The sequence below is a fragment of the Drosophila tropicalis genome, unplaced genomic scaffold, assembly GCF_018151085.1.
Source record: "Drosophila tropicalis isolate 14030-0801.00 unplaced genomic scaffold, ASM1815108v1 contig_859, whole genome shotgun sequence".
NCBI lineage: Eukaryota > Metazoa > Arthropoda > Insecta > Diptera > Drosophilidae > Drosophila > Drosophila tropicalis.
Window position 1 is genome coordinate 11,101,818 of NW_027173353.1, and position 22,268 is coordinate 11,124,085.

General features: G+C 39.7%; 3 protein-coding genes across 3 annotated transcripts; 2 read left to right on the forward strand and 1 right to left on the reverse strand.

Moving 5' to 3' along the window:
• The first annotated feature begins 2,246 nt into the window (after positions 1–2,246).
• On the forward strand, positions 2,247–4,402 carry alphaTub84B (alpha-Tubulin at 84B). Its single transcript, XM_068295957.1, has 2 exons — positions 2,247–2,415; positions 2,818–4,402. The coding sequence occupies exons 1-2, from the start codon at positions 2,413–2,415 to the stop codon at positions 4,165–4,167; spliced, it is 1,353 nt and encodes a 450-aa protein (XP_068152058.1). The 5' UTR covers positions 2,247–2,412; the 3' UTR covers positions 4,168–4,402.
• Positions 4,403–15,921: 11,519 nt separating this feature from the next.
• On the reverse strand, positions 15,922–18,856 carry Kap-alpha3 (karyopherin alpha3). The gene is made up of 6 exons (XM_068296065.1): positions 18,696–18,856; positions 18,277–18,472; positions 17,818–18,198; positions 16,929–17,759; positions 16,660–16,836; positions 15,922–16,578 (listed from the first exon to the last, which is right to left on the reverse strand). Exons 2-6 carry the CDS (start codon positions 18,334–18,336, stop codon positions 16,483–16,485), a joined length of 1,545 nt encoding a protein of 514 aa, XP_068152166.1. The 5' UTR covers positions 18,337–18,472; positions 18,696–18,856; the 3' UTR covers positions 15,922–16,482.
• A 204-nt stretch (positions 18,857–19,060) lies between these two features.
• Positions 19,061–22,032, forward strand: Son (Son RNA binding protein). Its single transcript, XM_068296064.1, has 2 exons — positions 19,061–19,205; positions 19,270–22,032. Exon 2 carries the CDS (start codon positions 19,303–19,305, stop codon positions 21,910–21,912), a length of 2,610 nt encoding a protein of 869 aa, XP_068152165.1. The 5' UTR covers positions 19,061–19,205; positions 19,270–19,302; the 3' UTR covers positions 21,913–22,032.
• The last annotated feature ends 236 nt before the right edge of the window (positions 22,033–22,268 follow it).

Consider the following 22,268-nt stretch of genomic DNA (forward strand, 5'->3'; position numbering starts at 1 on the left):
TGCAGTTTGAAAGGCATCGAAACTAGTTGACATATTCTTCACTTTCGTTTTCGATTTGGATGTTGTTGTCGTCTCAGAGTTTTCTTGCTTCTTACGTTTCTCCTTCTTTTGTTTTTGCTGTCCTTCTGGCTCCTCATTATTTTGTTTTGTCACGGATAATAGGATAATCACGGTTAACAGTGAGAATGAAACAAATTCAACTTCATCCCGGATAATAGCGGTGCCCGGTTAATGGGGTGGCCGGATAATCGAGGTCCAACTGTATTTACATATATTTAATTTAATTTAATATTTTAGTATTTTATATTATTATTATAAGTATAGGATGTAGTTGGACACTATCAACCTAACTATATTTTACAAGCACTTGCAACTAAGGCCTTCTGCTTACAATTAGACAACTCATCTACCGAGGACTGCTTTTGTATTTAATATTTGAGAATGAATAAGGAAAAATTATCTTATATTTTTTTGAAACTTATTTATAAGTTTATTATATTTCTTAAAATTACAAGGCAAGAAAAAAGAGGGGTCAAAACCTTGAAATTTTTTTTATTTAGAAATAGTTGTAAATAGTTACACTAAAATTGTCTACATTCTTTCACTTTTCGCTTGTGTTTTCGTTCTCTAAACTTTCTCTTACGTTTCTCTATAGTTGTATTAAGTCTACATATATGTATATGTAAGTCTAAACTCTAATATTAAGTCTAAACTATTTAAATAAAGGAAAAAAACAGGCATTTACATTTACAGTATCACACTTAAATGATAAAATAATAATAAGATAAAACAATAAAAAAAAAAAGGTTATTTTCAATTCGGTACAGTTTTCTTGACTTAAACTAAATCTTCTTAACGCGGACGATTGGCTCTGGGCATGTTCCTCCTGCAATTGGATTACAAATTTAAATGTGATATGCAATTAAAATTTAGTTTCATTTATACTAACCTCTGTGAACGTCATGCAAGCGTCAAATAATGCTTGCGGCGTATTCGGCAACGCCACTGCCATCGTCTTTACAGTATCACACTTAAATCGTCCTGGTGTAGTTGGCTTGACCAGCGCGAATACGCTTGCTGCATAGGCTGGCCAATCCGTCGATTTGGCCATCTCCTCTGACCCAACCAACTCCACCCGCCTCCGCTTGACGCATGTTTTTTGTGAATGAAGAGCCGCTGCTTCGATTTTTCTGTTTTTCTTGTTACCATTTTTCCAATTAAAGATGGCGACCATTGCAGATGACGATGACGAAGACGCACAATTTAGGCGCGCTCTCCGCGAATACGTCTGGAAAGCTGCCTAAGGATATTAGGCATAATAGTGACACGTTTGGCATGAATTGCGCACAAATTGGTGTCCTCAAACAATCATACCAAATAGGCCTCAAATGCTTCCTAAAAAGGAAAGAACAAAACGAAAAAAATTCAATATAAAATTACACCAAATTCTCTTACCTGAAGAGCTCCGATGGCGGCAGACTGGATTGAATAGAGGGAAAAAATATAGACCAGAAATTTGAAAAATGATCCAGATTTTAAAGGAATCAGAGCAAATTTCTAATTTTTAAACTTATAAGCTTACAAATTTGAAAAGTTGTCCAATTTTTTAAGAGACATTTTCTAACTTTCATATTTGTAAAGATAAAAATTTAGAAATTTGTTTGTACTGGTTTTGATTAAAGTATTTTTGATTCCACATTGCATTTTAAGCTTGCCATCTTCAAAATTCTTTTGATTGTGGTTTGTTCTTTTAATAATCTTCATCAATTTCAAAAAGCTAGACTTTTACCTCCCTTTTGATTACATTTCAAATTTTCTCCCATTTCAATTGGAATAATAGAATTGAAACACAAACACATATGGAATATGGGAATTTAAACACAAACACACTATGGAATAATGGAATTGAAACACAAACACTTACGGAATATGGGAATTGAAACACAAACACAATATTGAAATATTGGAATTGAAACAATTTTTACTCCCGCGCGTTTTACTCACGAACTCGAACATGTTCGAGCGTTTTACTCACGAACTCGAACATGTTCGCGCGTTTACTCAAAATGTTCGAGCGGTTTTTCGGTTCCCACTATTTTTTGCCACTATTCTTCAGACCTCCCACTATTTAAACAGTGTGTTAACAGCGTGTTAACAGCACGGTATTTAGCAACACTTTTTTTTCCTTAGCAGGCGTGGAAAACCAGGCGTCACCGAGGGTATAAAAAGCAGCCCGGGCGGAAAATTTCACCATTTCGATTTGTACTACGTTTGTGAAAGCCTCATAGCCGGCACAATTGAACGCAGCCACAAGCCGATATAGAAGTTTTTAACTGCTCTAAAAAAAATAAAAAATTTGTGAATACTTTTATTCCCGTTTGTCGCGAGTGAAAAACTAAAAAAACCTTCAATATGGTAAGTACTAAAAGAAAAGAAAAAGAAAAAACAAGCTGCGGCTAGCAAAATGGCCGACTTGATGGCATCATAGGATGACGTCATGTAAAGGAAATTGGAAGGCCGTGAGGAATAACAGAAAGATGCTAGGTGTGATTTGGGAAATTCTTGGAATTTGCAAGTCATTCTAGTAACTTTCTTTTTCTCCTTTAACTTTTACAATTGAGGAAAAGATTTGCAACGTGTCGGCAATTTCATTTAAGAAATGGCAAACCATACTGTTGTCTCGCTCGCACACATGACTATGCCGCATTCAGGTCCGCAATGCAATAGGGCGCGGTCTATTGATTTTTTTTTTTCCATTTGTGTATATGTAGGAGCCATCGATTAATGAACTTTTTTTCTCATCCTTCTAATTTACAGCGTGAATGTATCTCTATCCATGTTGGCCAAGCTGGTGTCCAGATTGGTAATGCCTGCTGGGAGTTGTACTGCCTGGAGCATGGAATCCAGCCCGATGGTCAGATGCCCTCTGACAAGACTGTGGGCGGTGGCGACGATTCGTTCAACACCTTCTTCAGCGAGACTGGAGCCGGCAAGCACGTTCCCCGTGCCGTTTTCGTCGATCTGGAACCTACTGTGGTCGATGAGGTCCGTACTGGTACATACCGTCAGTTGTTCCATCCCGAGCAATTGATCACTGGCAAGGAGGATGCTGCCAACAACTATGCCCGTGGTCATTACACCATTGGCAAGGAAATTGTTGATCTAGTCTTGGATCGCATCCGTAAATTGGCTGATCAGTGCACTGGTCTCCAGGGCTTCCTCATCTTCCACTCTTTCGGTGGCGGTACTGGCTCTGGTTTCACCTCCCTGTTGATGGAGCGTCTTTCCGTTGATTACGGTAAGAAGTCCAAGCTGGAGTTCGCCATCTACCCAGCTCCCCAGGTCTCCACCGCTGTGGTTGAGCCCTATAACTCCATTTTGACTACCCACACCACTCTGGAGCACTCTGACTGCGCCTTCATGGTCGACAACGAGGCCATCTATGATATCTGCCGCCGCAACTTGGACATTGAGCGTCCCACATACACAAACTTGAATCGTTTGATTGGCCAAATTGTGTCCTCAATCACCGCCTCTCTGCGTTTCGACGGTGCCCTCAATGTGGATTTGACTGAATTCCAGACCAACTTGGTGCCCTACCCACGTATCCATTTCCCACTGGTCACCTACGCTCCAGTCATCTCAGCTGAGAAGGCCTACCACGAGCAGTTGTCGGTGGCTGAGATCACCAACGCCTGCTTCGAGCCAGCCAACCAGATGGTCAAGTGCGATCCCCGTCACGGCAAGTACATGGCCTGCTGCATGTTGTACCGTGGTGATGTTGTGCCCAAGGATGTGAATGCCGCTATTGCCACCATCAAGACCAAGCGCACCATCCAGTTCGTCGACTGGTGTCCCACTGGATTCAAGGTTGGCATCAACTATCAGCCCCCCACTGTGGTGCCTGGTGGCGATTTGGCCAAGGTTCAACGTGCTGTCTGCATGTTGTCCAACACCACCGCCATTGCCGAGGCCTGGGCTCGTTTGGATCACAAGTTCGATTTGATGTACGCCAAGCGTGCTTTCGTCCACTGGTATGTGGGAGAGGGTATGGAGGAAGGTGAATTCTCCGAAGCTCGTGAGGATTTGGCTGCCCTCGAGAAGGATTACGAGGAGGTTGGCATGGACTCTGGCGATGGCGAGGGTGAGGGAGCTGAGGAGTACTAGAGATCCCCGCAGCATTAATGGGACGAAGCGTCATTAGTGGGCGTCGAAATACGTCGAATCTAATGCTTACGCTTCATTTACGAAAAAAAAAAAAAACAAATGTTCACTGTTTTTACACTAAAAGTATTTTACTGTGGTAATCGACTACATACACACAACACAGTCAGCGTTGAAAAGTGTACAAGGAAATAAAAAAAAATCAGCTGACCTTTAAAGCAGTGGAAAATCTTAAGAATATCTGTCTTTTTACTATCCATATTTCCCACATCCCCTCAGCTATATGCATCTCGAAATTACAGCGGAAGTTCACTGAACTTCTCGGCTCCATTCCAATGGATAGCTTTCTATTTTTAAATTGTGGGGAAAGCATTGCTGCACTCGCTCTGCATGTGGCAAGTTTTTGACGGGACTGTACACAATGCAAGTGGAGAACTTGCTGTTCATGCATACATATAGTACTTTTATGGATTTATTTTTTCGTTGTGGCATGGATGACTCATCGTTTTTGAGGCCAACTCAGCTAGAAAATCATGCCATGATGACTTCACCTCTAATTCACACATACAGTTTGTATGTATGAGAGCATACACAGCTGTGGGGGTTGATTTTTCACTTATGTACATTGAGGCCTTGGTAAACCGGCTTGTCGCCGGCAGATGCTATCGAATTTTCAAGAAACCGGCAGGAGATGCAGGTATAAATTTATATGCAGTGTTGAGGTTATGTTGCCTGCACCTGGTATGAAAAATTGCCATTTTAGGCCGTGCAAAATGAATTTGCTTAGACTCTTACACAAATCCATTACGTTTTCCAAGAAATCTCAAGATTCATTCGAAAGAAATTTCTTCTTGCCACAAAAATCTGAACATCTGTTAAAATTAGAGATTTCTCTACATACATACATAGTCATTGAATCAATGCCAACAACAACCATATTTGGCCAACCACAGATTTAAGTCGACAACCCACACTTGTGACGTCACTGACCAGCTTTAGTTAGAAATGATTGTGCCGACTGGTACCGGATGGTGGGGGCGGGTGCTAATGTTTGATTGTGTGTTGTTTTTCATGTATGTATGTATGTATGTGGGTGTGCCTTGAGCCGCTCAGTGTGCTATTTTTATTTTTTGTCAAGCTAAAGTTTTGTCAATAATTTATACATATTAAGTTTCCTAATTTGATCGCATAGAAACAAACGGTTTGGTTTTTAATAGACTCATATTGGTTAACTTTTATTTAGACTGAAAGACAATTGATTGATTGAGGAGAAATGGAATTTTTGTTTTTTATTTTTTTTTTGTATTTTACTTAATTTTCAATACATTTCAAACTTCAGGTCATTCCCGACGTTTTTCAAACTGCATATTGGTTTCAGCTGCCTTCAAACTGCAGACAGTGTACAGTGCTTCTTAAATAGTATTTTTGAATGCTTTTCAAACTATTACTCGCACCCTTAGGAGTTTTACTCGCGCCCTTAGGACGAGATTAGTGTTGGAAAATTATGAATGTTATCGGGACAGTGGCGGTAATTTTAAAAAATCTAAGCTTCTTATATTTTTTACAATATTTTGATATGTATCTTTTGGAGTAAATTTTTTTAAGGCCGATCTTCTTTCCACATCCCTCGATACAGCGAGGAATTCGTATTCTCAATGATGAGATGGTGTCTTAATTTATAACAATATTTGTCCATATTTTGGATACATTGTCCTGTCTTACTTTTAAAAATTAAAAAAAAAAAAATTTAATTAAGTAATTAAATTAGTTCTATCCGACACAAAAATGGCAACGATGCCAAAGATTCCCGATTCCGCCAGTGTGAATAGGAACAGGAATAAGTCCCTGGCAGATTTGGTGGCGCAAAAATGAATAAACTCTCATTAATTAGCTTCAATCTGTTTTAAATGTTGTAAATAAATGAAATCGATGCAAGTTTCATGCCTTATTTTACCTCGTTTATCTATTTTCCAGAAAGTCTCTCCAAACGAGGGCAAAGAATTATCCTCCATTGTCTCTTGTCTGCAAAAATAGGAAAGATCTGAAATTTGTTAGAATAAATACAAGAGAAAACTTATCAAAATGTAAAATCTTCTTCTTTCTTACAAAAAATTTGACAAAATTGCTAAAATTTCAAGAAGAAGAGCTTATGGTTGTTGGTTTTGTTTTGATTCCTTTTCATTGGGTGATTGCATTTCTGCTTTGTTCTCCTTATTCAATTGAGATGCGAAAAAGTGTGGAAATTGAACTTCCAATTGAGTTGGGAGGAATTTCGATTTACTAAAATTTAAATAAAAGGGAGATGAAAGTCGGGCTTTTTGAAATTGATGAACTATGAAATAAAAGGAAAATAAGAATAAAAACTCAATAACCAAGAAAATGGCAAGCTTAAGATTTAATGTTTCTCCTTCAGAAATTGCGGTTCTGAGGAGAATTCCGTATCCAAAAATTGAGGAAGGACTTCAGGAATTTCAGCAGTATTCTGAAAAATTCAAGGAAAATGTGGAGGAAAGGATACTGGAGAATTTCAATTCGCTTGACGAATTTATGGACAAGGCTTATTTTATAAGCATTGATGAATTGTTTTTGCCCCATTGGTAGGTTTTCAGGCATTTCAAAAAAACAAAAAATTTATAAATAAACATTATTTCGAATTACAGATTCAAAATAATCCCGGAGATGAAGAAGCCGGTACCTCATCGAAAAAGGCGCGGGTTGGCAATATTGTCAAAATATTATCAACGATGGCAGTGGCGCTCGATGGCTCCAAAAGGAGCATTCTATACTGCAACGTTGTCCATACTATGGACGAGTATGTAAGCGCCGAGACAATCATAGAGTTAATCAAAAAATTGTTAAAATTTATAAAAGACGTACACATATCAACTAATTTGGTTTGCTTTGTCGTTGATGGCAATCCAATTAATGTGAGAGTGCGAAAATATTTTGTAAATCACAAAGTCCCATTTGTTTGGGATTACTATCATTTCAATGAAGTAATGCTCAAACATGACGGGCACATGGATGACACATTGTGTCAGGTATACTTCAGGCCGCTGGACATCGCAAACCTCACAGCAATAGAGGATTGCGATGTCGGTGTTCCAGCGGACCTGGAGGAGCACTATCGTGCGGAGAAGAGGTCTCTACGAGCTGTCGTCCAAAGGATTGATGGAGCAAACAGGAAGTTTGGATCCTTGGGCGACAGCAGACACATCTCTTTGTCGCATGTTTCCAATATAAGATTAGAAGGGTTTGGGAAAATAGTTTTAAGCACTTCTAGGGAATATTTTAATTTAGGAAAAATTAGAAATGTAAGTGAAAATAATTTAGTGTTAGATGGGGTATTAGAGTTAGTATTTTTGTAAGCATTTAAGAGTAATTCTTGTTGTCCGAAAAAATAAAATAAAAAAGCACAATTCAAAAATACAAAGAAACAATGAATTCCAATTCCAGTATTCCAATTTCGTTCGAAAGTTGAAATTGCAACTTGCGGCGTGACCGGCAGCTGAAAATTGTAACGGTCTTTAATTTTTGGCGCACAAATGAGAAGGCAAGTTATTTTGTAAATTCTTCTCGTATTTATTTTTATTTTTATTTATACACCTCCTATCTTTTTTTCCAGATGTCCAAGGAAACCAAACGGATTGTGCAACTGGCACTGGAGGCTAACCGCAATGTAAGTATTTCGAGAGTTTACATTGTAAGCTGTTTTACTTATGGTGCTTTTTCCAGACTGCAAATGTCATAGAAGTGCTCCGTGGAGTTTCGGAGGGTGCCGTTTCGACTCTGAAGGAGCAGATTGCACTCACCAGAGAAGCATTTAATCGAATTGCGGAGGTACGTAAATTTCCGACCCCATAAAGTATATATTCTTGATCACCTGAGAAGCTGAGTCGATAATGTCCGTCTGTCCGTCCGTTGCAGTGAACGTAATTCCAAAATTACTGCAAGGGTATAAAAACTTCGGCATAGTAGAAGTTTCCATCTAAGTTTCCCATTCTAATTTTTCAAATTTTTCTTTCTCCCAACAGGACCGGAAGGCAAAGGCGGAACATGTGCAATCGGTGCAGGTTGCAATGCCACAGGTTCCAGTGTTTGTGGATCCAGCGATCATGGAATCCGTGATCCTGGAGCCTATAATACTGGGACCAATGACATTGGAATCTGCACCGATTCCGGTGATATCGGAACCACGGAAAGTGGAACCTGTCCCAAAGGTTCCTGTGGTATTGGAACCACAGCCAGTGGAACCTCTGCCACAGGAACCAGTGGTATTGGAACCACAGCCAGTGGAACCTCTGCCACAGGAACCAGTGGTACAGGTTCCAACACCACCGATCTACAAGGTGCCTGAAGATACGTTTAGAATATTCATTAGCCAGAAGCACATCTGTGCCTTATGTGGACAAAGATTCAGATGTTTGACGGACTTTGTGGAACACGGCCCGGATTGCCTCGACCGGAGGAACAACACTTGCACAAAGTGTAATGTTTTCCGCCCGAAGGGACAGAAGGGAATGACGATTCACTCTAGACAGTGCAAGAGGGATGACCGGTGCCTTATCGGAATCCGGGAGAAGCGGGCGAGGTTGGTCGGGTCAAAGGAGGTGGCCGACGCAACCGATTGGGTGCTGTACGCCGAAAATGCGTACAGTGCCCAAACTGGAACAACAAGTGTGGTTCGACCCGCCAGGACGATGGCTGTAGATCTGGCAAATATGCCAGATCGAAGCATCCAAGATCCTGCGGCGTTCACCCAGGTTTGTATGAAATATAAATTCAATTATGTTTCAAATTAACATTTCTTTTCCTATTGCAGGATGAGGATTCCAACAGCACTTGTGTGCAGACTAAAGTTTACTTTTGCTTGTCATCCTTCAAAAATTTTACAATCTGCGTCCAGGTGCACTTCAGCTTACGCCCTCATGTTGCGCAATGAGTACAATCCATTGTACTTCCTATTCTGACAAGTTGGCATCCCAACCAATAAAGCCATGTTATGTTATATAAATTCCATTTTATTTTCAAATAATGAGGCAAAATAATTTTATTCAATTTATTTTCTTTAATTTTGCGACATTTTGTTTTTCCAATGCTTTTTTATACCCTTGCAGAGGGTATTATAAAATTGGTCAGATGTTTGTAACGCACAGAAGGAGACGTTTCCGACCCCATAAAGTATATATATTCTTGATCAGCATGAGAAGCTAAGTCGATATAGCCATGTCCGTCTGTCCGTCGGTGCGTACGCGTTTTACTCAGCCATCTTAAGAGCTATCGGGATGAAATTTTTTTTGGGAGCTTTTTTTTACCCGGGTGAGATAAAGTATGAAAATCTTTGGGATCGGACTACTATATCATATAACTCTGGAACAAACATTTTTGCAAAAATTGGAGTATCCCCATGAAATTTACCAATATAATAGAATTTGATATAAAATCTCAGATCCCAAAATTTGACCCTGATCGGATAAATAGAACACAAGTTACAGTCTATATAAATCGGTTCAATCGCTGCCGGCAGCTCTGCTTGCTGCCTACTACGTCATCATCAAATCAACAGAGCACATGCATACACACACAGACGCAACGCTACATAAACTGTATGTGTATGCGTGCGTTGCTTTGCTTAGGGAATGAGGGAAGAAGAAGAACAATTTGTACATAGTATGAAGAGTAAAATTGTTTTGTTTGTATATTAATGAATTGAGTTGCAGAAAACTAATTTTGAACATGTGAAATTATTATTGTCAAGGACTGCAAGGGTATATAAACTTCGGCATAGCCGAATTTAACTTCTTTGATATTTGCAGTTTGCTTCCATCAGATGATCCTTTTTGTTTCTCACAATTTGTTCACTTCCTTTTAGCCTTTCTAATTCTTATGCCCTGTAAAAATGAGAAAGAATATTCGACCATATCATACTTTTATTCATCGGCTGCTATACACATATGATGATCTCTATTTTTATACCAAACCATTGTTCAATTTTCAGCAGAAAGAAAATTCAAGGGTATGGAAATTTCAGCGGTCGAAATCTGGTTTCTGTTTTTATTTTTCTTTTGGGCAAACACTTGTTGATTAAACTTTTCCTTTTCCTTTTGGAGCAAATTTAGGTCGGTTTCTATCCTTCACCTGTTGTTTTCATTTTGTGCGAAAATTTTAAAATTTTGAAATAAATAAATTTGTTTCTTTAAAATAATTTTTGTTTATAATTTTTTACTTATTTTACGATGATCTAAATAGCAATGCGATTATCTTGAATGTGAGTGAAGCTTGGTAAGCTAATTGTTAGTTGAGTTTATTTATCATGTTGTGACTTTTGACGATTTGCAGGCACAACTACATTTAAATTGTCGATCCACTAATGAAAAGCAAATTTACAATGAGCAAATCGATTCGTTGAAGATCTATGAGCTCTTTATTGCCTGAAAGGTTCTTAAAACTTTGACATATCTACGATGGATTCTAGTTAATTCTTGTGAACGTTTATTTTTTCATTTTGTCGATCGATCGAGTATTTGTTCCAGGCGTCCAAACAATGTCTTGAGCGTATTAATGGCGTCAGGGACCAGTATTGGCAGCAAAAGTTTATCATAAACTAGTTCGCCTTTGCAAACGCTGCTATGCGGCAACTGTTCTAAATAAAGTAAGTCGTCTCGCCGACTTAGGTATACCAAACACCAGTAAAGCAAATATTTCAATTTTATTAAACAAATGCATTTTCACATGCTTTTTGCTGGATATTAGTATCAAATTCAAGTGTGCCAAATTCGATTGCATAAGGTTGACAAATACGGGAGATAATCGAGTTTTTTACATACACAATCTGCGCTTTTACTAAGCATTCCAAATATGGTATCTCTAGCTAGAATAGTCTTTGAGAATAACACTTTTTTTAAATTGCGGGGGCGGCAAGGGTCGTGGCAGAAATTTGAAATAAACTCGCTTTTACAGTCTTCGTAATCTGGGTGTTCATACGGACAGACGGAAATGGCTAGATCGACTCGGCTGTCAAGAATATATATACTTTATAGGGTCGCGGTGCTTAGTTTTTGATTTCGTTCTATTTTTTGCACCCACCCGCGCTCTCAATTTACCATAGCTCGCAAATAACTGTTGACACTTTTCCATTGTCTGCAAATAAGTGTCTTTGACTGACACAATAATAAAGACTCAGACAGAAACTGTTCTTGTCGCGACTGACTGCTCGCTCGCGCTCTGATCGAGACAGTCATTTCTGTTTTCATTTCGCTCAAGTCAAACACTGATCGATTGCTAGAGTTAAATGAAGAAAATTGAAAATGTATGGGTAAACACACGCGATCGCGATCAATCGATTGATGCGTATATGTATATGTATGTATGTGTGTATTTACATGTACACGGTAGGCAAAGATCATTTCTGTTGAGTTTTTTAGTCGAACTGTCTTTTGTTGAGACTCTTTGTGAGACCAAAAATCGTATTACTCTTTACGCGACACTCATTTGAGAGCGTCACACGAATGAGTCAATGCAAAGCGCTTGACAAAAAAAAATTTTAAAACAAAACAAAAAGTGCCGCTCAGAGAGAGATCGTTTCTGGCGGGTTTCATGGCGCGTCCCTCAGTCCGTCGGCACATTCGTCTCTACCAGTTCCGGCTTTCGACATTGACCCTATGTCACCAACTGTACAGCAGCTGATATCGTTTAGGAGTCCGGCTTTGGCAGGTGTAGAGTCTCTTCCCATTTCCCCTGGAGACAGTATCCCACCTACTAACACGATATCGGTTGTAGTTTCCAAACCGTCCGGGCAAACATCCGTTTCCAGGAATATTGCCAATAAAGTAGTTACAAGAGGAGCTAGTAAAGTGCTGGCTGCTTAGTATTCCTAGTTCCCTTGTCGTAGTTCCACCCAAAAAGCAAATTTTTATTTTGAGGCTTGATCCCAATACTACTTCAAGCACCAAACATTGCTGTGGAAAAGTTCCGTTTTTCATATACTCGGGACATTTCGTCCTTTAAAATAGGTGTTTCCCCAGATCTTTTTGGCCAAATATGTCATAAAGATTTTTGGCCGGAACACCTTGTTGTAAAAGAGTATACAATAAAAAAGAAGAATCGGCCTCCGATTAGCTTGCTACCTGCCTCTGTGAATAACGTTCCTTCCGGCTCGTCTGCACCTGTTGGCGAGTCAAAAAACTAATTTCGTCCCTAACTCTGGCCTATCAGAACGTACGGGGACTAAAAACTAAACTGTCTAGACTCTATGTAGATAGTATAGCTTTTGACTTTCATATTCTTGCCTTTGCCGATGCTTCAATTTTCCCCTCAAAATATTTAATATATAGACATGATCGGACTATCCGTAATGGTGGTGGCGTTTTGATCGCTGTTGCCTTGGCGTTCTCGTCTGAAATTGTCCAGTCCTCCAATCAGGAGATTGAATTTGTTTGTGTTAAAATTTCGTTTAATTCTTTTTCTGCCTATATAACTTGTTCGTATATTCCACCACAGTCCGACTTGGCAGTATACACTCACCATTTGGAAGCTATTCAACTTATTTCCGCATATCTCTCTGACAAAGACTTGCTCGTTGTTCTGGGAGATTTTAATTTACCTGAGATTGCCTGGACCCTCTCATTTGATTCTTTATTACTGTTGCCCTCCTTGTCACATTGTTTCATAGATGGTCTGCTTGAGTTGTCCCTAACTCAAATAAATCCTGTCCGGAATAGTCGTAACAGATCACTAGATCTGGTATTTGTGTTGGATTCTTCCAACTGCGATATTTCCAGGACTGGTCCCTTAGTTATCCCCGAAGACAACTTTCATTTACATCCAACTCTGGATATAACCATTGACCTTCCTTTTGGTGTTATGTCTCGACATAATAACTAGATGCCTCCAACCCGAAGTTTTCGCAAGACAAACTTTACTAAACTTAAAAAACTGTTGTTAACTAATGATTGGACATATCTGTATACTTGCACGGATATGGACTCTGCCATTTCTGTCTTCTATAAAACTCTTGAGTCGATCTTTGATGGTCTGATAGTGGATCGATTTTACTTGAAGAACGTAAAATCGAGATGTTATAAAAGATTAAAAAAATCCGGTAAAGCATCGGATTTTTCCCTATATGTAGTTGCTCGATTTTTATGGTGCTGAATTCACATTGCTATAAGGATTATCTTCAGCGATGTAAACTCAGGTTTTCTCGCGATCCTAAACAATTTTATAAATTTGTAAATGTTAAACGTAAGACATAGGTGCACCCGTCTTACTTGTCTTTCGAAAACAATAAAGCTGACAATGATCAGGCAATTGCCGACATGTTTGCTGATTTTTTCAAAACAACTTATTGCTCTTCGATTTATCAAGCAAATCCTCCTTATCCTCATCACTTGCAATCGTCTAATTGCATTTTAGACCCTGTGTTTGATGAAAGTTCGGTTCTTAGCGTGCTCAGTTCCGTCAAACCAGTATATGCACCTGGCCCTGATGGAATACCAGGCTGCGTATTAAGGTTTTGCGCGGAGGCCCTATGTAAGCCAATACTTAAGTTGTTTACACGGACAGTCACATCTTCCGCCTTCCCGCCTATCTAGAAGGAATCATATATTATGCCTCTTCATAAAAAGGGGAAAAAGACCGAAGCCTCCAATTATAGGGGTATTTCTAAATTGTCTGCCATACCCAAAGCATTTGAGAAAATAATAACATCTCAATTGCAGCATTTTTGTAGCTCAATTATTTCGTCATCCCAACATGGGTTTAAAAAACGTAGATCGACAACTACTAACCTATTAGAATTTACATCTCACTCAATCAAAGGGTTCAAGACTGCCGTGCAAACTGACGTCATTTATACTGACTTTAGCAAGGCCTTTGACTCTGTTAATCATACTCTGCTTTTATATAAATTAAACGCACTTGGCATCCCCAGCCTTTTGCTAGATTGGATTCTTCAATATCTTTCTAAGCGTACACAAAAGGTCCTCTTTAAGTCTTCATTTTCTAAGACCATCCAAGTGACCTCTGGAGTACCTCAGGGTAGTCATTTGGGTCCATTGCTACTCACTCTTTTTATAAATGATCTTCCATTGGTAGTGTCACATTCTCGGGTGCTTATGTACGCGGATGATGTCAAGCTTTGCCTCAGTTTTAAAGACATATCGTCTTCTTGCCTACTTCAATCGGATCTTAATGATCTTCAGAGTTGGTGTGAAACAAACCTATTAAACCTTAACGGCTCTAAATGTAAAGTTATGTCTTTTTATAGATGCACTCCATGCTTAGCAACTTATTATCTTAACGACACTGCCTTAGAGCGGTTAGATATTATCAATGACTTAGGTGTTCTTATGGACCATAAATTAACTTTTAATCCTCATATTTCTGCTACAGTTAGTAAAGCTATGAATGTTCTTGTGTTTGTGAAACGATGGTCAAAAGAGTTTCACGATCCGTACACAACCAAAATTCTGTATACTTCTTTAATCCGTCCTATCTTAGAGTACGGATCTTGCACATGGTCACCTCAATATGAGACGCACCAAAGTAAAATTGAATCTGTTCAAAAGCAATTTCTGCTTTTTGCTCTTCGCGGTCTAAATTGGGATCGCAATGTCAATGTCAATGTCATACTCCAGTAGGCTTCTTTTAATCAATCTTCCTTCTTTAATTAATCGTAGAGTAATGCTTGGTGCTATCTTTATTCATAAACTTTTAATAGGTGAAATAGACTTTCCTGAGCTATTGAACCAGTTAAACCTATCTGTACCCCGTAGACCTACTAGAAATTTTATTCCTCTATCCTTAAAACACTGTAGTTCTAACTATTCTTTGCATGAACCTATTTCTACTTGTTCCGAACTCTTTTTCTGTAACTCAATTCATCAATCCTAGAAAAAGCATTTCAAATATCATTTCCATTTCTTGTTCTTCTTCGGATCTCATTATTCTAGAAATTTCGGGATCTAATGATTTATATAATAATGGTCCGATCCTGACAATTATCTTATCTTACCCGTGTTATAGGAGCTCAAATATCAAGTTTCATCCCAAAAGCTCTTAAGATGGCTGAGTTACCCGCATACGCACCGAGGGACGTACAGAGGACAGAGGGACATGGATATATAGACTCAGCTTCTCATGCTGATCAAGGGTATATTTACTTCTTACAAACATCTTACCAATTTTATATTACCCTTTGCAAGGGTATAAGTATGTCATTCGACGGAAAATTAAATTTACTTTCTTTCGTAGTTCGAGGAAAAAGTACTTTAGTATAAATTAGTGTCGCGAATTCTTCAGATTCTTAGTCGGTTCCAAATCGAGAGTTGGGGCTAAATTCAAAATTTATGGTTTGCAGTTTCTCTTAGTTTTGCTATGTTCTATTTGAAATATTTATCTTAAATATATGCCCACCCTGGCTATATCGATAGCAGCCACGAGATTTGTTTGAGCTTTGTAACGCGAGAAATTAATTCATTTCGGCTCCAAGAGTCAAAAAAAATTCTGTACTCCGCCATTGATAAGTTCATTATCAACAACTACAATAAAGCCGCCAAATAAATAAATCAGCACAACTTCAGATTCGCATTCCACCCGAAGGATGACTAATGGCAGCAACTCAAGTGTATTAGTTCATAGAAATACAAGTGTTTTCACCGATTCCTTCTACGTATGAATTTTCTAATTAATTCCAGTTACAAATACCATCATAATGTTAAATTCTTTTCCATTCTTCAATAAAATAGAAACAGTAAATTTAAAGGTTTGTAATTAAATTATATTCATTATAAATCAAATATTTCTACATTTTAATTATTTTATTTATCATTCCTGTGTGTCTGTTTCATTGAATCGGATGGACATACATTAATATATGTATTTATATATATTAAACTTTTGCTTTTCTTTATTATAGTTTTTCTCATAAAACTTGGATAACACAGAATTTAGAGACAATTTGTTGAAGAGTGAAAATTGCAACTTGATGCATATTTTGCGGTTCGTTTGCTTCTTTTTCTGCTACAGCTCGTTTTAAATAGAACTAAGATGTCGTATAATATAATAATTATTATTGTTTGCCGTTGTTACTGTGGAAAATTATAACACTATTGCTTGATGCTTGTCGGATTCAGATGGAGTTCTCCCGTTCTTATTTAGGTTATACATATATGATTATAATTCTTTTTTTTATTTTTATTTTATACACATATTCCTTGTGTAATGTGTGTGTTAGAGTTTTTTTCGTTTCTTCTTGTTTTAGTTGCTCTTGTTTGTTTGGTTGATGGTGTAGAGTTCATTCTAACGTGTTTAAAATCGTTAAAAGTTGAAAGAGTTCATCGGTAGCTTATCAGCATTCGGGTCAAAGTTATATTGTGTGCCATCGGATGATGGCGCCAGATTTGCTTGTTCGCCCTGAAACGAAACCGGGGAAATTTGTTTTAATAAGGGAACGATAGAACAATAAAGAAGCGTGTTGTATAGGATAACACTCACCTCATCTGTAAAGTATTGCTCAATGATTTCGTATGCCAGTTTATAGATATCAACATTTTCGTGGCCCTGCAGGCGTTCAATTTTAGCCAGACCCTCGCATTCCTCAATTAAATTGGCAACGGCCTCCACATGCGATTCGGCCATTTTGAGCATGTTGTTAAGACCATCGAGTACCACCTGGAAAAATAGAAAACCAAAAACGAGTTGGGCGTGTTAATTGTTGTTAAATTGGTTTCCCCCCTTTCTCAATCCCTCTCTCTTTCTCTTACATTAATAACTTGCGTGTCCTGGCATGACAACAGATCACAGAACGGTGCAATGACACCTTCCTTTATCAACGTAAAGACTTGATCGCGATTGCCACTGATAGTCAGATTACTGATGGCCCAGGCGGCTTCTTTTTGTGTCTGGAATTCGCCCTTGCTCAAGTTCTCGATTATTTTCGGCAAGAGACCAACATTGATGACAGCCTGCACTTGCGACTGATTGCCAGCGGTGATGTTAGACAAAAACCAGACGGCTTCTTTGCGTATCTTTTCCTTCGGGTGCGAAAGTAAGTTTGGGAAATAGGAGAGCGCATCATAATTGAGTACAACTTGTGTCTGCTCATCGGATCCTGTGACAATATTTCCCACTGCACGCAAAGCCGCCGTTTGGACTTTAACCTCATTGTTGCCCAGTAATGGGATTAGCTTCGGCACAACTCCACTCTCGATAACCATTTGGATCTGCTCATTACCGCCATCGGTTAGATAGCTAATAGCCCAAACAGTGTCCACTAGAATATTCGTGTCCGTGTGATGAATCAGCACATTCAGTGCGGGCAGGATCTCATGGATTGTGGCGGCTGGCGGCGGTGGTTCCTTGTTACGGCATAAGTTCACAATCACCCAGGTGACATTGCGCAAGAACGAAATTGGTATGTCCGGCTTGATGAAAGACAACAAGGGCTGGACAACGCCATGCTTAATGACAAAATCGCGTAGCGCTGGACCATCGCCAATAATGTTGCCCAAAGCCCAGACGGCTTGTTCGCAAACATTTGGAGCGGGTGAGTTGAGTAATTGAAGGAAGAGCGGAACGGCACCAGCAGAGACGACCTTAAAATTGTTCCAGTTAATATTTATTTGTCTTTTGGAGTCTTTTCATCTTGCTCACCTGATTAGTCTGATCCGATGTGCCCGATGCAATATTGGTAAGTGCCCAAGCTGCTTCGAACTGCAGCATTGTGTGATTGTGTTGCTCTAGGCACTTGACCAATTGGGGCAATATGGCGCTTTTGATAAGTTCATCAATTGGTGGATTCTTGTCCGACGAGAGTAGTTTGCGCGCTGACTGAACGGCTAGCAACTGTTGCTCCGGTTTGGAGGTATCTGCCGCTGCCAATGCCAGTTTCTTCAGATTGATAGAATTGGGCACTTGGTCATCCTCATCTGTGTTCGAATCCAAATTGGGCACGTTACGGCGCTTGAGAATAGTCTCCTCACGTTTGTTCTTGCGAAGCTCGACTGTGACTTCATTACGTCGGCGACGCATCTCCTAGCAATGGGAAAATACAGATATATATGTTTAGAGGTCATAGGGTGAAGAGAAAACAACGCTTCAGCTGAGACTCACCTCTTGATCCTTGCCTTTGTTTTTAAAGTTTTGCAAACGATTCTGATCCAACGACGTCATCTTGAATGTGTGTGTGTGTGTATGTGCTAGTGGTTTTTATTCTATTTTTTTTTTTTAGTTTTTTTCTCTTTCACAAAAGTTTTTTTTTGCTTTTGCTTTGTGGATCTTAACCTGTCCACTGTGGTCTTGTCTCCTCCTTTTTGATTATTTTAAATTGTTGCAAGTAAAAAATTTAATCATACACACGAACACATACAGCACACAATTCACACATATGAACACACGCACAAAGAAAATAACGAGGCGAAGGCAATGAAAATGGAAACGAGAAAAAGAAACGGCGAAAAAAATAGGTAAGAATTAGAAACGCAATTACAGTTTTTCCAGTATTCCCCCTTGTTTAGCAAAGTGTGACTTACGTTTGCAGGTGTAATTTATGCAGTATTTTCAATATACTGACACCTAATTTGGTCGTATGAAAAGTGATTAAGAATTTTTTATCTTTTGATTATAAAAATTGCAACTCGGGTGGCAATTGACAGGCGACGTGAGTTAAGTTGGCTGCGGTTCGCCTATTTCGACCTTTTCGATAACGGTGCTTGATTTCCGATAATCGTATGTTTACACTACAGTGCATTTTCTATCGAGTCTGCTCCTGTTGGCAGTAAATGCAAAAAAAGCCATGCTGCAAAAATCACATTGAAATCTCTGATTGGTACTGTATCACAAATTTAAATAAATTATTCGTTGTGTTTTAATCGCCTAGTTTTTCGCCCCAATTCAGACCCGAACATAGTGTAAACTGAATTTAATTGTACTTGATTTTCGATAATTGTATTCGATTAAATTTTTTGCACTCTCCTTTGACATCGAAACATCTGTTCCTCTTTAAACGCCTGTTCGCAGCAAGATTGAATTCGCTTTAAAAAGTAAATCGAGAAAATTTAAAAATAAATAAATGAACAATGTTTACAATTAATTGACTTCTTACAGAGGATAAATGGACTTAAACACGGGCCTAAGGCAATGGTCGGGACCATGACAGAAACGCATGCAAAGAGCGCTTCGGATGTGGAGCAATCAAGGTCGGATGCCGAAACTCAATCCCGGATAGCATCAGCAACTGCAACTGCTCCGGATCCTAGCAAAGTAAAGGTAAAAAGCGAAAAGGTTGATGCTGAGGTGGAAGCTAAATTGAAAGCGTTAAGTGCAAGAGAACGTGCCTCGCGAAGCAAAAGTCATGAGAAAGAAGCCTCCGATTCAGAGGGCGACCCCGGAGAGGACAAAAAGGGAATTGCCCCCGTGAAATCTTCGAATGAAATCCTCGCTGAATTGTTTGGCGTCTTTAATGCAGCACCGCCAGAAGAGTTGCTGGATGACAAGAATCTTCTTAAGAAACACAAAAAGGAAAAGAAGGAGAAGAAAAAAAGGGATAAGGAGAAGTCAAAGACGAAGAAGTTGGCCAGGCTAACGGATGGCGAATATTCGGAAGCTGAAATTGAAGGTAAAAAACACAAGCACAAGCGAAAAAAACATAAACACAAGGATATCAAAGATAAAGATAAGCTAAAGGATGGTGAAAGAACCAAGGAGAAACAACTAATGGAGGTGCTGAAAGAATCTCTGCCAGTAATAGTCAAGGAAAAAGAGAAGGAAAAGGAAAAAGAGAAGTCGCAGATTAGAAAACGTCATACGGAGACTGGCAATGCCTCTGACCAAGTGCCCGCAGTTAAACGCGAACGTTTGGATAAGGAACGGGAAAGAGAGCGTGAAAGGGATCGGAGCCATAATAGCTTTTACAATGGCCAACGTGAAACGGTGCGATCACGCGGGGTTTCTAAATCCAAGAATCGTCCTGATCATGACCAATCCGATGTTTCGCTCTCTGATGAAGAATCTTTTCTACGAGAAAAAGCTTCAAATGGACATGGACGTGGACGTAGACCAGCACATAATAGTTTTTATGGTGAGCCCAAAGAGAACCAGCGAAGTCATGTCCATCACACAAACTCTAACCATAGACGGCGACGCACTCGATCACGGTCCCGATCGCGGGAGCTCGGCATTGACAAGAAACGACTGTTGGAGATTGCGCGCAAAAACGCCATTAGCATGTTTAAGCGGGGCAACATGCCCGGCGTTGACAATATGACGCCTGAGGTAAAGGATAAAGTGCTCCTCAAAATGCGATATGGTGGTCGAACTGTTCAGGATTTAACGGAATTTTGTAAAAAGATCTCCAATGGAGATAATCTGTCTGATCTCAGTTCTGAGGAAGATTCCGATGTGGATAAGAATGGCAATGCCAAGGCCTTTCACCATCCCTTTCAAATTAAAGAACGGGAGCCAATCGTAATGCATATCCGTAATTCTACGCCACTTGTGCCGTCGACTGCTGCACAGCGGGAAGAGCAGACCAAAGCCATAACCATGCAATTTCCCGTCTCCTCTGGTCAAGTGCATCGTATGAACGAAGTGTGGGTGCCCGTTGAGACAAAGGACTCATCGTTGGCGCCATTACCTGCGTTGCCGCCTGCGAAGCAAGCAACAAACTTGTTTAAGGATAACCAAAAGAATGTTTTTGCGAAGTCTATACCGCAGCAAGAACAGCAAAAACCTGCCTTTAAACCAATTCCATCCTCGCATGAGATGGTAGAGTCTCTTACAGATGTGCCGAATGACTTCGTAGTTCCATCTAAACCAGGTCCAGACCCGGTTCCCCCGCCTGCACCAGTAATCAAACCTATTGCTCCCGTTGTCATTCAGAAGTTCGTTCCAGAAGTGCCCATACCATCGGCTAGAACTAATGATAATCCACTTCCTCCTCCTGCACCGCCTACGCCAAAGGCACCGCCTACGCCTGCTAATACATCTATTTTTCCAGTCACCGCTCCGCCCTCAATGGATGTGTCTAGCATCATCACGCAGCGCCTTAGTGCTATTCGCCGACTCCAAGATAATCCCGCCGATTCGGAGGCCATTAAAATGATGTATAATGCCCAGCGAGATATGTCTTCATGGGCATCATCAAAACATTTGCCTGGTCAATTTACTGGTAGCACAGGAGCACAGGTGATGAAGGTACACGAGTTGAATAGTGGACCCCAATTATGGGCTAGACGGGATCAGCTAACTGCCACCAAGCCAGTCACTGGCGGTATGGGCATGGCTTTAATGGCAAAAATGGGTTGGAAACCCGGTGAAGGACTCGGCCGTAGTAAAAGCGGTTCTCTTCAGCCTCTGCTGCTAGACGTGAAGCTCGATAAGCGTGGCCTGGTGTCCCGCGAGGATATCAAGCAAGCACCGCCACAGCAACAGCAGCGTAAGAACAAAGCAAATCCAATGGTGGGGTCTGGAAATCCAGCGGCATCTACAGGGCCCACTGTATCCCAGAACAATCAGGACAAGCATCCTGTGTGTGTGCTCAACGAGTTGACCTCAAAGAACAAGTGGACACCGCCTCAGTATGTTTTGCAGCAAAACACGGGTCCCGCTCATATGCGCACGTTTCTCTTCTCTGTGGAGATCAATGGACAGATCTATACCCCGTCCATCGGCTGCAATAGCAAAAAGGAGGCCAAACTAAATGCGGCCAAATTATGTCTGCGAGCTTTGGGTCTCCTGCCGCCCAGCTAGTGACCGAGAATGGGATCAGTTTAGGTTTAATTTAAAGAGTTAAAGAATAGTTTAATATGTATATAAAATAGCATTAAATCGATTTATTCAGTTTAATATATTAATCCTCATTCAGATAAATATGCATTAGACAGCTGATGACAGAATGACAAAAAACTCAAGTTTCCTCACTGGAATACAAGCCAAAACATTAAAATTTGTAGTTCTTGTAGTGGTTTATTTTGTCATTCCATCAGCTTTTAAAATATTATTGTTTTTATTCAGATTTGTGTAAGTTTTAGCCAGCCTCTATCAATGATATTCCGCTCCTGATCTCTATTGCAACTGAAAGAGCTTTTTACAAACGATTTTGCATA